This window comes from Sciurus carolinensis, chromosome 3 (assembly GCF_902686445.1).
Source record: "Sciurus carolinensis chromosome 3, mSciCar1.2, whole genome shotgun sequence".
NCBI classification, from domain to species: Eukaryota; Metazoa; Chordata; class Mammalia; order Rodentia; family Sciuridae; genus Sciurus; species Sciurus carolinensis.
Window position 1 is genome coordinate 112,325,230 of NC_062215.1, and position 14,697 is coordinate 112,339,926.

A 14,697-nucleotide genomic window follows, 5' to 3' on the forward strand; every position below is an offset into this window, starting at 1 on the left:
CCTACTATTTTGCTGTATGATTTTATTGTACTCCATCATCACCCACCCAGGACCCCCTTAAATGTGTGCCCACACTTTCCACTCCCTATTTCCTTTTTCAAAAGTGATACCACATGTAGTGGGGATTTTATGTTCAGTATATTTGTAGTCCCCTATCCCAGGTCCCTGAAAATCTTTACTTACCTCCTTACCCTGAAACTTTTGTCTCTCAAAAGTTCTATCCATGCTTGCTTATTTATATATAAATATGCAAACAACTTCTGTAGTTGTGGCTGGTGATTTTGTATATGTTGAGGGACAGGTGTGTCCTCAAATATCAAGATTTGTCATGGAATTTTCTATGGAATTTTCCAGAATTTATAAATGAGTCCAAATTATACCATCCAGTGTCCTCAGTTGTAACCTGAAGAAAAAGGAATTCCTGTGCTATGCTAGTATCTCTTCTTATTAGAGAGTGATTGAATTGGGGATGGTGTTATAATTATTAAGTTTCTTTATTCTCATAACCTTAAATTAACTTTTTCTACTTAATTTTTATATTACGTTTTGTCATAAGCTCCCCTTCCTAATCACTCTAGAAGCTGATTCCCCAAAGGTAAGACTCTCTCCCTTAAACCTACTTCTTGGCTGCATTTCCTTATGTTAAATGGTGTCTTCTGGAAACCTGATCAGCCTATGTCTTCTGTGTAAATTTTGGGGAGGCAAAAGACATGGAGCGTCTTGTGCTCAGATCTAGTATCAGACTGAGTTCTATGTTGCTCCTGTTACTAGTCAGTTCTTTAAGTGGCTCTGAAACTTGAATATTCTGTCCACAACTTATAAAAATGCATCATATATTAATCAACAAATCTCACAGAACTGTATTTAGTACTGACATTGAATTTCTAGATTGGGAAAAGAAAATTTGTCCTTTTAATTAAGAAATCAATAAATGAAAGCTAGAAGCTTCCATTTATGTTACCATGAGGCATCCCTACCCTCAAACCTTACCTGACTTCACGAGCCATAATTGGAAACATGGACTAGAGAGAGTAAGACTACTTTACACTTGGAGAATATATCTCTTATTGCTAGTTTTTGTCACCCCAAAATGTCATGCTGCTTCAGTGTCATCTCTAAACCAGACAGAATAAACAGGACAAACAGTGAATGAGAAGAGTCTTCACCCCAGGGGCTGGGTGTCAGTCCTGTCTCTGTTTCTGTCTTCTTCTGTCTCTTTGACTCTAAACTTCTCCAAGACTTACTCCAAAGGAGATTAATATAAATTACTCAATAGAATATCTCTAAGACCTTTGGTTGATATCTTTAAACAGGGCTTTAAAACCACCATGTCTTTATTTGCTTGGGTCAGGCATCAGCAGTGTTTTGTTGTAAAACATGCTTTATCTTTCTTTGCCCCAAATCTCTGCTATAGTCTGAGATTAAAAAGATATATATATATATTTAAAATATATATATATTCATTTAAAATATGAAATCCAGGCTGGGTGTGGTGGTACATGCCTATAATTCCAGCAGTTTGGGAGGCTGAGACAGGAGAATTGCTGGTTTGAAGTCAGCCTCAGTAACTTAGTGAGACTGTAAACAACCTAGTGAGACCCTATCTCAGAATAAAAAAATAAAAGGACTGGGATTAAGTGCCCTTGGGTTCAATCCCTGGTACCAAAAAAAAAAAAAAAGAAAGAAATCCAGGTTGACAAGATCAAAGTAAAAAGTAACAAAGTAAAATGCCAGCTGTGGGAAATATTTGGCAAGTTTGAAATAATCTTGTAGATTGCTTTTCTTCCTGAATTAAAAAGATTCATAGTCCAATTTGTTTCTCTGTTTTTCTTTGGTTCAAGGGAAAGGTTTTATGACATGATTTTAGGTACTTCTTTAAATAGTAAAGTCAAGTCATACTTTTCATCAGAAAAAAACTAGTTATTTTTTTTAAAAAATGTGTCTTGATTACTTCAGAAGTAGATTAACTCTAGTGAACAGTGTAATGTGCTTTCAATAGGCCCAACTTTAAATAGACTGTCCTTTATACTTTGATAGAACCTCTTATTCTTTATTCTTTGAATATACACTCTCACTGACCTGAGGTTCAAACTATAATGGAATGAACGTTTACCCAGATTTCTTTACTTTTTCATGTGGTAGAATCTATGGCTTTTCTCATGAAAAATATCTCTTTCTTGGTGGTTAACATCTTTCATGTTCTTAACTGTGGGAACTGTAACAGAGTGTGGTTTTCAGAAATCCTAAATAATAACAGCAATACTGGTCTGAAACTACCACTTTCTCTTGGTATCTGTTGAAGGCACTGAAGGATGACAACCAGTAGACATCTACTGTTAGAGTATCCATTGGCCAAAAGAAAAAGAGGCCTAAGACATCAAATTACCAGGACCTGTATCTTTCAAGATCTAAACTGACTCCATGCAGTCTGTGATTCATTCCCCTCAGTTATTTTCCTTCGGATCCCTGGCTATACTATGCCTTGGAGAAACCTACCTTTTGTAGTAGAGTTTAGAATAGCAGTAATTATTGCATTAAGATTTTATTATTTCATTCATTTATTGACATTCTCACTTGCCAAACATCTTTTACCTAGTTTGACAAGTGGAATCTAAGAATGAATCACAAATTCTACCTCATCCATAGAATGTCCCTTTTGATTTTGGTTTAATAGTGCCATACATACAAGCTCCTCTGCAGCTTATGGGATGGATTGGTAGAAATAGGTCTTATTAAAGACCACATTGCATCAGTGTAGGTGAGCAACTGCTGTGTTTTATAAAACTGATGCCCATGATCAACTTTTCCTGGGAAGGTAATTGTCATGCTAGAAAAAGCAGTACTTGGTTTTGCCTTGGTAGCAGAGGGGGCTCTGGGACCACTTCTTTTTGCTCCTCCTTCCCCAGCCTGCCTGTACATTCCCCACAGCCTTATTCTAGCTGTATTCTTCTTTGTTCTGATTTCCTAGGCCTAGGCTTTCTCATCAGTGCTCGGTAAATATTGTTCATGATAAAAGTAACAACTTCATAGATTTCTTAGCAGCATGACAGTATTGGGTCACTTTTTGCTCTCTGGAAATACTACTTGCTTGCATTTTAAATTTTAACTCCTCAAGTACAAAGATAGTCTTATCTATATTATATTCCTATGTCTTTGTAGAATGGCATATAACATACATGCAATATGTTTGTTGCAATAATACAAAATATATATGTAATATGCATTTGTAACAATGAGAGCAGTAAATTGATTGGCATCTAAAAAATGTTTTAACGAGGAATCTGGAAGGAGCCATACATTAAGAAGATTCAAACAAAGAATATTTTTCACAGAATTCTTGAGCTGGTTATAAAATTTCTGCTTCATAGTTTGCTGAAATCTAATCAGATAGCAAAACCAATAATTTTAATGAGGGAAAAACAGTCATTTAATCAGTTTGTTTTATAACCCAAAGACCCAATATAACTGAAGCAGACCAGAAGGAAGCTCATCTGTGGATCAAGTTGATAATCTGAGTTTTTTTCTTCACTGCTTGGTGACTAACAGTGCCATTGGGAACTCCTTTAATTATCAAAAGGTCATGGAACGCCTCCTGTGTTCCAAAGTATTGTATGCATAGGAATTGTGCAGGGGTAGAAGCCAGTACGTCTCTGTCCTTCACGATTTCCTGTTAAATCTTTCAAAAGGTAGAGTCCATTGGAAATGGAAATACCAGTGTCAGTATTCTGGAATTGAGCTACAAGAGAAATTAGAGGCCATCTGGTACAAAACTCAAATTTATAGGTGAAGATACTGAGTTTCAGAGAGATTCAATAACTGTCCCAGGGTTATACAGCTCATTCTTAGCTTCTGGAAACTGAACCCAGATCTTCCAACTCTAAACCCAGGCCTCCCTGCACTGCCCGTTCGGCCTGCTTGCATAGCTTTGCTTGACAGAAGAAACTGGGAGCCAGGTAAAGTCCAAGGAAAAGTTAATTTGGAAAGCAGGATAGCAGACACTTGTCATATAAAAGAAACTTAAAGTAGAAGAAAGTGAGTCATACAGATAGAGGAGTTAAAAATACAGAGTTAAGACTCTCAACACATCATGTGCACACTGTCATCTCTTCTCATGGAAAGAGAAAAGAAAAGGGAAAAAAGTTGCTTTGCTCTGACCTGTAAGGAGTATGTGCTGAGAAGTGTGGCAGGCATAAACCCGGGTGCCATAGACACTCGCTCACACCAGCTCTGAGCGCTGGCAGCGTGCCACAGATGGCAGAAGCTCCGGCACTTCTTACCTGATGGTGCCGGGTGGTGGTGACAACTGAGAAGGGCTGTTTCTAGCTTGAATTGGAGGAAAAACAATTTTTAAAACACACTCTTAGAATGTGTCTAAGTTATTGACCACTGAGAAAGCTGCATAGGAAGACCCATAGAAATACAAAGTTTGATTATAACTTGCAGAAGGGTTATAAAACCAAGTGTCCTCCCCTCAACACTTTCATAGATTTATATTAAGGGTTGAAGTTATCAGTAAAATGGTGTGGATTCTTCCAATTCAGGGCTTCGGAGACTGGTTGTAGATTATCCTTAGTGTCATCAGTGGGGAGGGGCACAGAGATGCCCCCCACTCTGAGGGCTTTGCTATACACTGGAAGTACTGGGGTATGAGCGTTCCACCTTCCTGGAAGCATGCACTCTCAGTGTGAGTTTCATGTATGTGAGCACATTATTGGAATTTTCCATGAACACTTCATTGGAAGAGTAGGAAAAGTGTACAATGGGAAAATATTGATCAAACAGACCAAAATGATAGAATTACATTACCACCTTGACCATCCGTAAAGTTGATTAGAAGATGAGATTAAACAGAAGCCATTCTGGAATAAGTTCATTCTAGAAGTGAAGTAAAGGATCATTCCTCCAGTGTAAAAGTTGAAGGTTTGTTTGTAAAGATGGCACAAGCAACTGGAGAGCAGAGTGCAAGGTGACTCACTCACAGTCCAGGGAGATAGGTCAGTCTTACCTGACTGAGACCTAGTCCTCACCAAAGATCAAGATCCAGTTCATGCCCAAAGAAGGGGCCATTTGCACAGAGTCCAGAAATATCTCTGGCAGCATCCTGTTTGTGTCATTTACTAGTGTTAGTGCTATCTTTAAATGGAGCATGACTGGCATTTTCAACAATCATCAAGGATTCATTTTCCTAAATGTGGACCATGTTATTAATCTTGCATGCTTTAGAATTCTTTTAAAATGTCTGGTTTTTGTTTTTAATGTCTGTTTTTGAATTTCCCCCTCTCTGCAGTTCTTGGTTTCTATCTCAATGAGTGCAGAGGATTTTAATTATTGCTGTCTATCTATGCTTCGCGGCATGAAAGAGCAATGCATAAGGGCTCTTGCGTTGCTGGGGGCGTTGATGGGTTTTGTGTGTGAAGCAAGCAAATCTCAACATAGCCATGCTAGATTGCAGTAATAAATTTCTCCTTCTTTTCCCCTGTAGCATTGAAAGCCGAAAAGAGAAGAAAGCTGACTCAGGGAAAGGTGTTGACAGGGAGACTTGTCTATGACTTGATCTTCAATTTATTTTTTACATATATGAGAAGAGTGTCACAATTATTAATAAAATCGCTTTGATCATGTATTGTAAATTCTGTTTCTCATCCCCAATCCACCTTCATACTGTAAGTAGTGCAATACTTGTTTCATTTCTGTGTTTAACCTTCTGAACAGTGAGACAAACTTGTGAGCAGATACAATAGCCAATGCAAGAATCCCTGTGTGTTCCTTGCTGTATGTTTGACATTTGTAAACTCTGAATTCTCATTGTCAGCTTTATGAGAGCAATAGCTTTCTTAAAGAGATAAGTCATATTTGCTTAGTTTGTATTTTCCTATTTTAGTAACCTGAAGATGCCTGATAATTTCATTCTGAAGAATTTTGAAAGGTAGTCTTACTTCTTTTTATTTTTATAGATTAGCAATAGTGACTTATTTCAAAAAAAAAAAAACAAACTCCAATCAAAAAGTTAGTTTAAAAGCATTTTTAATAACAATATTTATGCACTTCCTTGATTTAATGATACATTTAATACTTAAGAATTTATATGTAACCAAAACTTAAAGTCATTTGAAAAAAAAAAATCTATAACCTGTTCACAGCTTGTTAAAAACAATCAGAAACTAATGCAATGAGTCAACTAGTATTTGCTTAAAATTCAAGTTGTGAATACATGATCTAATACTAGGCTTGTATGAAATGCTTTAGAAAAACTTGAACAGTTTTGTGGGAGTTTCAATTTAAATGTTTATCAGAAATGTGCTGTTAAATTTCTCTCCCTTTGACAACAGATGTTTTCCAAATAAACCTATTAAGTACATACTTGTGGAATAACACAAGATAAACTATTGTACATGAAATTTCACTCCTGTACAGTTATTCTGCACCTAATGGTTGTGTACTGCTTAATGTTGTCCTGAATCATGTTCTTATGCAGACCAAAAGGTCTCTGATTGTAATTTTTTTCCTGCAAAGCTCTTTTCCACTTTTTAATTAAATGCATGTTGTGGAAAATCAATCTTTTAAATGAAAATTTCAGATTCTGTTTGACAAGGTTCTGTTGATATTTCAGTCCTTATGAAATAATCTACCTTTAATAAGATTATGCAAGAGGAAGGAAAGTTAAGGATTTTGAGCATTACAAAAGTGTAATATTTAATTTCATTTTGAATGAATATGAAATTAAAAAAAACTAAATTTCATAGTACTCTTGTTTCCTAAGAATGATGAGTGACCATCACACTTAAAATATTTCAATATCCAATTTTACAATATTTCAGAGCCCCCTGGCTTTTATATATTATTAATCACGTACTCTGAGTGTAAATGCACATCAAAAGTGGAAAAAAAATCCTCTTTGTGATTAAGCTAATAAGGGGGAAAAAAAAGCAACAAATCCTCTAATAGATTCTACATTTTGATATCTTCTGAAAATATTTTCTTCGCAGTCCTTGAAGGAGTCATTTTTTAAAATGGAACATGAGTCAAAAAATTATGGGAAGAAGAATTTGCAGTTTATAAAGTTTGTATTTATAAATGCTGGAGAAAAAATACAGAAACTTTCTGTTCCAAATGGGTTGCCTTTTTGTATTTTATAATACTGATATACATTGTAAACATTTCCATTATTTTATGATTTAGTCAGTCAGTCCCAAAAGCAGTCTCCTAGTGTTTTACTATATTACTAACTGGTTAAAATGATCACAGTGAATTAAAACCTTCATGTGATCACTGATTTGAATAAGCAATCATATTCAATGAAATTCTGTATTTCTGAGTATTTTTATAGTCATTTTGTTCCTGTGTGAATTTTAATGCTATCTGTATGTTAATCCTAATATTTTGAAATCATATAAAACATAAGAAAAATGTAGTGTTATATATTTACTCTTAATTTCAGATTCCTGGTCAGAATTACCGAATATCTTGAATGTAATTTATTGCAAAGTTTAAGTAACGTGTAAATGTGACTAGGATATTGTTTTTCAAAAAATGTTATGTGGAAATAAATATTTATCCTAACTAATTTCCTTGCATATTTTAAATTATGATGCAATGTGTCCTGTCTGTGTTTTCTTTCATATTAATCAGTAAATCAATGTAGAATTTTTTTTTTTTTTTTTTTTTTTTTTGGTACCAGGGATTGAACCTGGGGGCGCTTAACCACTGAGCTGCATCCCCATCCCTTATTTTATTTCATTTTTTATTTCAAGACAGGGTCACACTAAGTTGCTTAGGGCCTAGCTAAGTTGCTGAGGCTGGCTTTGAACTTGTGATCCTTCTGCTTCACCTGCAGAGGTACTGAGATTACAGGAATGTGCCACTACACATGGTCCATGTAGAACATTTTATTTGTTTTAATATAATATTTAAATTTAGACATCCCCTAATGTAAGAAACCTTGGTGACATAAATATGTCAAGAGTAGTCAAACAATTTGAACAATGAGAACTATTATAAGAATGTATTTTCTCATTTTCCTGGAGTACAATGTCTTGGGTACAAATGATATCGCTACCTAGCAAAAGCCTCCAAGATCATTATCAGAATTTCCCATATTGGAACTCCTTAACTCTCCTGTTTTGAATACCCATGGGGAAAGAGTTGCCTGAAATTTGTTTCCCTTCAATTTTTTATAAAGGTCAAATAGAACCACTAATCTTTTATAGTCATCTGGGAGTGTGCTGTGGAGATTACTGCATTCAGAACTCTAACCTGCTCGTTAGTATTTCTCTCTTGACTATTGAGTTTACCTTGTAATTGCTGCTGCTAAACAGCATACAGTATTGGGAAGTCTTTCCTAACTGAAGCTGGAATGTCTTTTTGGTATAGTTTAGACCCATAGTCTGAAAAAGACCCTGCCGAGGCATGTTTGGATTTTTCTAGGCTCTTAAAAGTGTGGTTTATTCTGCTTCCTATCTGCACTGACCTACCTCTGCTTCTGTTTAACTTTAGCCTATTTACTCCTGAGCACTTAACTATTTTATTATCATGTATGATTGCTCTCCAATTTGTTCAATATGTTTCTCATATATTTTATATAGTGTAATGTTTGAGATTACAACCACTTGTAAGATTTATGAAAGTAATTTCAGTAATAAGACAAGTCTCCAAATATTTACTTGGAGGTTAGTTCAAGTCAAAGGACTAATAATCAAGGATTACTGATCCTACTTTAGAGATCTTATTTAGATGTCCTACACAAAAAGCTGCAGCCAGCTGTCCCTCCAATACAATTCCTTTTTTAAATTTTTTATTTTTTTATTGTTTGTTCTATTTAATTATACATGACAGCAGAATGCATTGTACACAAATGGAGTACAACTTTTCATTTCTTTGGTTGTGCATGATGTAGCAATACAGTGTCTGTCAGTGTATTGAGCACTATACTTTGTTCTGGAACTTTGAAAACAGGACTCTGACCTTTGCTTCTGAGGTTTAGGGTTGAGTATGTAGCTATAATAGAACATGATTTTGCACTGTTTTGGTAGTATGATTAAAGTGGTGCATAACTCAAGGATGGAGTTTGAAAGAGCAGGGTTTGACTAAAGTGTTATAGAAGAGCTAGCACGTGAATTAGGATGGAAATGGGAAAGGAAGTTTACTTAGGAACTGCAAAGATTCTCAGCCTCATGTCAATATTGAAATAAAAATAAAAGAGTAAAGATAGCTAGCAGTAACTAGATCCTGACATCATTAATGTATAGTGTACTTGGAGCCAGGATGGTACAATGTTAGGAGAATAGTGAGACTTGTAAAAAAGGGTAAAAACATACGTCAGAGACATTATAAATGATTTTAAATTCTATTTTGGGATACTTGAACTTTATCCATTAAGAACTTTTAGTAATGGAAAGACCTGAGTTTTTGAAAAGGTTAATCTGACAGCACAGTAGAGTACATAGTAGGGAAAGAATGGAATCATTTTCTTAGGGATCCTGCTTCCAAGAAGACTCAAATGATCAAACAAAACTCTCCGTGAGTAGTCTCTAAATTTCTATTAGTATTGAAACCAAATGGGCTCCTTGGGTTCTTAACAAGTTAGTCCAGATACACTACTTTGTTAGGATATCCTCTATGTAGAGCTTAATTTATACATGGAGACTTTATACATGTACGTATACACACAGATTTGTATTTGAAAAAAAAATGTTTTGAAAAGCATGGTATAAAGCACAGGAAGCCTGAGACAATTTAAATAATTCTAAGTGTGATATGAAGTTCAGTCAATGGCTGCCTCACCAGAGTCCAGAACCACCTTCCTCTGTCCACCAATCTCATCTATTCTTACTCTGCACTTAGCTTTGTTCTAGGCCTTCTGCACTGTTGGTATTTGTGGGGTCATGTGGTTTCTGCTGTGTGACTTATTTCTTTAGTTTGTTTTTAAGCTCCTTGAAGATAGCAGTGGTGTTTTACCCCTCTATGTTTCTGCTCAGTTTAAAAACAACAAAATGGATTCTTACCGACATGTATCAGAACAAAAACTTTGCTTGTTAAGCAACTTCATGAGTCCAGGGCTCAAGGATATAGAAACCCAAGGCAAAAACCTGTGCAATCCATGAGGTTATCAAGGTAGGAGAAGCAGTAAATAGATGTCACTTAGGAGTAAGAAGAACGTGTAGAGAGAGTGCTAGGCATTGCAGATATGTAAATCACAACAAGCACAATTGTTTGAGGTAGGTATGTCAGTGCTGGAGTTGAAAAAGGCTAAGTGTTTATGTTTAAATGTTTCCCGATAGTCATCAGTGGCACTGATAATCTAACCCTGGTCCATCTGACCTTGGCTGCAGGGTACTTTGCGTCCAGCAGGAGGTGAGATGGGACCGTCTTCCTCTTTACCAGGGTATTATCAGGTTAAGATGAATAATTTTTCTTTTCAATATGCTTCACCACCTATTTCTCTGTAGTTATCATTGGTAAGCAAACTTACCCAGTGAAATCCTTTTTTTCCCCTCGTTAGTCAGAAAGGTCATTACTTTGGATAAAAGAGGCTTTAAGAAGTACAGGTGGTCCTCCTAATCCTCAGGTTCCACATCTTGTGGCTTCAACCATCTGAAAATGAACACTATTTGGGAAAAAATTTGTGTCTATGTTCAATAGGCACAGATGTAGTTTTCTTGTAACTGTTCTGTTAAAAATGTAATATAATAACTATTTGCATAACATTTATCCTGTATTAGGTATTATACATATCTAGAGATGATTTTAAGTATATAGGAAAACATGCCTAGGTTCTATGTAAATGTAATGTCATTTTTTTATGAGGTATTTTGAGTATCCTCTGAGTCTGGAACCAGTATCCATGGGAGAATCTGAAACCAATCCCCTGTGGATACAAAGAGATGACTGTAATGAAGGGTTTGGGTTGTCAAATGATCGCACACCTTACCATCCTAATATATACTCTTTCAGTAATTTGAAATACTTGTAGAATAGGCTATGTAGAATAAGAACTTTGATTTTGTTGAAGTTCAAAGCCTTTAAGCACCAGAAAAAGGCACCCTTCTCAATAGCAGTAAGAAAGTTATTCCTATTGTTTTTAAATTCTTGGGATTAAATGTTAATGTTGTACAGAAAGATGATGTGCAGAGATGATAAATTCCTACTCAACACAACATTGATCTTATTAATACCATGCTCTGAGCTTTTCTTATTGGACAGTGAGTGACATTACACTTTATATCCCTTATTTCTTTCTCATTCTCAATCATCTGTATCCCAGAAACATCCTGAATACATACTCCAGGTCACTAAGGATGCACGCAAAAAGATTTTTGGACACTGCTAAAATAAATGTCATACACACAAAATTCTCTTGTTTTATGGTAAAAGCCATGCTTGTGTTTTGGTATGTTTTTGGTGTAAATTGATTGAATCTTAAATATTGTACAAATCTAGTAGTCTTATAAATCCATATTCTCACGTCGACTTAGAGAAAAAGCAGCAAATGCCAAAGGTGGAACTGATAGCCTGTGAACATGAAAGGACACAAAACACTCAGAATATCATACAGCCTGATGTGATGATTGATCTTTATGGTGGTGGTTCTGAGTCATCAAGAGTGCGTTGAATTATGTTCTCTGCCTTCTATTTAAGAAAGCATAAAGATATGAAATTATTTTTAGCCAAGTTGCCAATAAAAAAATGTTCAAAAATAATTTTAAAGTGATTTTCTAAAAGTTTTGATAGAAACTTTAAAAACAAGCCTGTATCTACAGATGGGATGTGAACCATTTCTCCCTCCTTTTGGTGCATGCACCCCTGGATTCTGGTGTACTCTCACAGGCTGTTTGTGAAAGGAGTCTTAGTCATTCACCACCATGCAGAGCCTGCAACCGTCAACCGGAGACAAGTCTGCATATGTTTAGTGGTATGACTAGTTCCTGTGTTTCACACTTATCTTCAGGTTAAATGTGTCAGGTGAATCTATCGATTTCCTTATCGTCCTTTTCCAATAGGCAAATTTAAAACTCTCACTAGAGTGTAAAACTTACCCTATGAGGGTCAAATAAAAACTGCTTTGAATTTATTCACATCATTACCATCCGTAACTCCCTGTGCCTGAAAAATATGTGCTGTGATTTTTTTTCTTAATTAACTCTGGACTCGAGAAAAAATATTCAACATGCTTAGAAATGAAGAGAACAACAAATTCATATAATTTTGATATTGTACAAATATCACAATATTTGATTTAGATATTAATAACTCATATAATGTATAACTTCAATTAAGATAAGAGGAGAACTTCTATTTAGTTTGCTTTTATGACTTAATGCTGTGCAGGATATGAACCTATGTCATTGCTCTTCTTTGGCATAGAATTCTGCAACGATTGCTACTCATGACGATTGAGCTATGTTAAGAAATAGAGTAATAACAAGAAACCTGCGGGTTCGAATGTTGGTTTATGGTTCCAAGGGATGAGTGGGATTTAGGAGATAAGGTAAAGCAACTTGATAGCACACTCTGAAAATATAGTTGAAGGTGGATTTCAAATCCTGTCTATTCATATGCATGACTCACCAATCTCATGTTGAATTGATAGACTTTTTCCATTTTAGGTTTTTATGCTATAGCTCATTCCGTGATAACTTTATCTAGCAAATTGATCTAAAGCTGAGTTTAAATTCATAAAGTGGTTTTTTTTAATGAGGCTGTTTTACAAATAATTGAAGTAGAAAAGAATGTTTTCTCAGTTATATAGACATTTCTAGATCAAATTCAGTATCTTAATTCTACACTTTCATTATAAAAGTTCTATCAACCAAAAAAATTGGTCATATACTTAACTGATAACTTGACTTTTTTTCACTTTTATTGAGTTATCAGAACTAGTATGGTCATATTGTTAATATTTGTTTTATAATGGTGAGCCTCATCATAGTTCCATAGAATAAAATTATAAATTATATATTATATAAATGACCAATATGATCTTAAATTGATTTCTCAAAAGCTACATGTATTGATAACATTTTTTGTTTGTTTGTTTTTTTGTTTTGTACCAGGGATTGAAACCAGGAGTGCTTAACTACTAAGCCACATCCCCAGTCCTTTTTAATTTTTATTTTGAGACAGAGTCTTGCTGAGTTGCTTAGGGCCTCGCTAGGTTGCTGAGGCTGGCCTTGAACCTGCTATATTCCTACCCGTAGCCTCCAGAGCTGCTGGGATTACAGGCATGTGACTCCATGCCTGGTGATAACAGAAATTTTATATGTATTAAATTAAATTATATGTATTAAATTAAAACTGAGATGTTTAATTTAACACATTCCTATGTATATAATTTTTTTCAAAAGCTGAGCTCTCCTCACATTTACAAGGTAGTCCAGGATTGTTAACAAAATAAACATGAGTCTTTCTGGACAAATGTGTCCATATGCCAGTGTGATCTAGGTCTGATACCAAACACAACTCATGACCTCTGAAAAACGAAGGTACATTTATTAAATTACCAGGAGAAATTCCATAGTACATAGAATGGGAATAATAATAACACACAATGTTCTAATTTATTTTCCATTTAAAAAAATCCAAGGAAATTAAAATATTTTTCTCAATTAAAATGCTGAAAGAAATGAAACAAGAAAAATGGATGCAAGGACTCCTTCATGTTAGAATTTGAGATACAAATATTTTCAACTTTTAACAGGGCAAGCTGATGTGTTCACATCTCAGATCCAAGCTGCCTCTCTTCCCTAGGAAACATCAGTCCTTTTTTTTTTAAAGCACATTTACAATGCTTTCCCATCACCCTTGCTGTGTTTTCCTAGCACCTATAGCCATAACTGGCACCTGGGGGCCTTACATTGCTGGCAGTTTCCCTTGCATATCTTTGGAGTCTATTCAACTGCTGTGGTTTTACTTAGAAGTCAGTGCTTTGCATATATGATTTCCTGAGACTGTTTGAATAGTCTTTCTCAGAAAACTGTGCCAGTCTGGCTGTGAACAACTCTTCTCTGAGGGGAGCTGACAGTAGCCTGTGGGGTTGGCGTGCTTGGACCTGGGTTTCGAGCCATGCCCTGCTAGCTCCTCTCTCAATTCCCTCTACTCTTGTTCCTGGACTAGTGACATCATTGCCCACATCTTGTCAGACCTTTGGAGAAAAGAACAAGATTTGGACTAGTCTAGTTTGAAAAAATTAAAATGCTGCCCAGAGGAACTATGTAAAGCTCTCATAAAAATAATTTATATTTGTTGTTTCAGCAACTGACATGGAAATGATTTTAAGTGATAAATAAAAACCAGACTGCATAATCCAAATTTTGTAAGTTAATAATCTGTCATGAAGACAGAAGTCCCTACTTATGATCATAGGTATGAAATTTGGAAACACAGGCAACCTTAATTTTCTTCATTTTAGTGCATTTTTTTAAGATTATCATCTTAACAGTGCAGTTTTGAGATAATGAGAAAAATATTTTTTTTAATAAGCTATAAATGGCATGCTGCTTTGAGGTGCTAAGGTAAAGAGAAGCATTGTTTTATGAAATGGCTCATGTGGGTATATATATGCTGGTGTGCTGTGCTGCTATCAATTCCATGGTCTTCGTCAGTATACCACTAGAGAGAGGAAGGAAAAGGTGAGAATTAGGAAGTCATCTGTCTTAAAAAAAAAACAAACAACAAAAAAAAACCAAATGTGCTCTCAGATAC

General features: G+C 35.3%; 2 protein-coding genes across 6 annotated transcripts in view; one reads left to right on the forward strand and one right to left on the reverse strand.

Moving 5' to 3' along the window:
* The window catches only part of Slc4a10 (solute carrier family 4 member 10), a 132,507-nt gene extending 125,565 nt beyond the window's left edge, over positions 1-6,942 (forward strand). For 4 of the 5 annotated variants that reach the window (XM_047543946.1, XM_047543948.1, XM_047543947.1 and 1 more), the window contains one exon: positions 5,483-6,942. In XM_047543946.1, the coding sequence (XP_047399902.1) occupies positions 5,483-5,549 (67 nt within the window). In that variant the 3' untranslated portion in view covers positions 5,550-6,942. Of the gene's footprint in view, positions 1-556; positions 596-5,482 lie in introns of all 5 variants that reach the window. The other variant, XM_047543945.1, reaches the window with a different exon arrangement.
* Positions 6,943-13,464: 6,522 nt separating this feature from the next.
* Positions 13,465-14,697, reverse strand: part of Dpp4 (dipeptidyl peptidase 4) — an 81,175-nt gene continuing 79,942 nt past the window's right edge. The window contains exon 26 of the mRNA XM_047546403.1: positions 13,465-14,604. Coding sequence (XP_047402359.1) covers positions 14,503-14,604 — 102 coding nt within the window. The 3' untranslated portion in view covers positions 13,465-14,502. The remainder of the gene's footprint in view (positions 14,605-14,697) is intronic.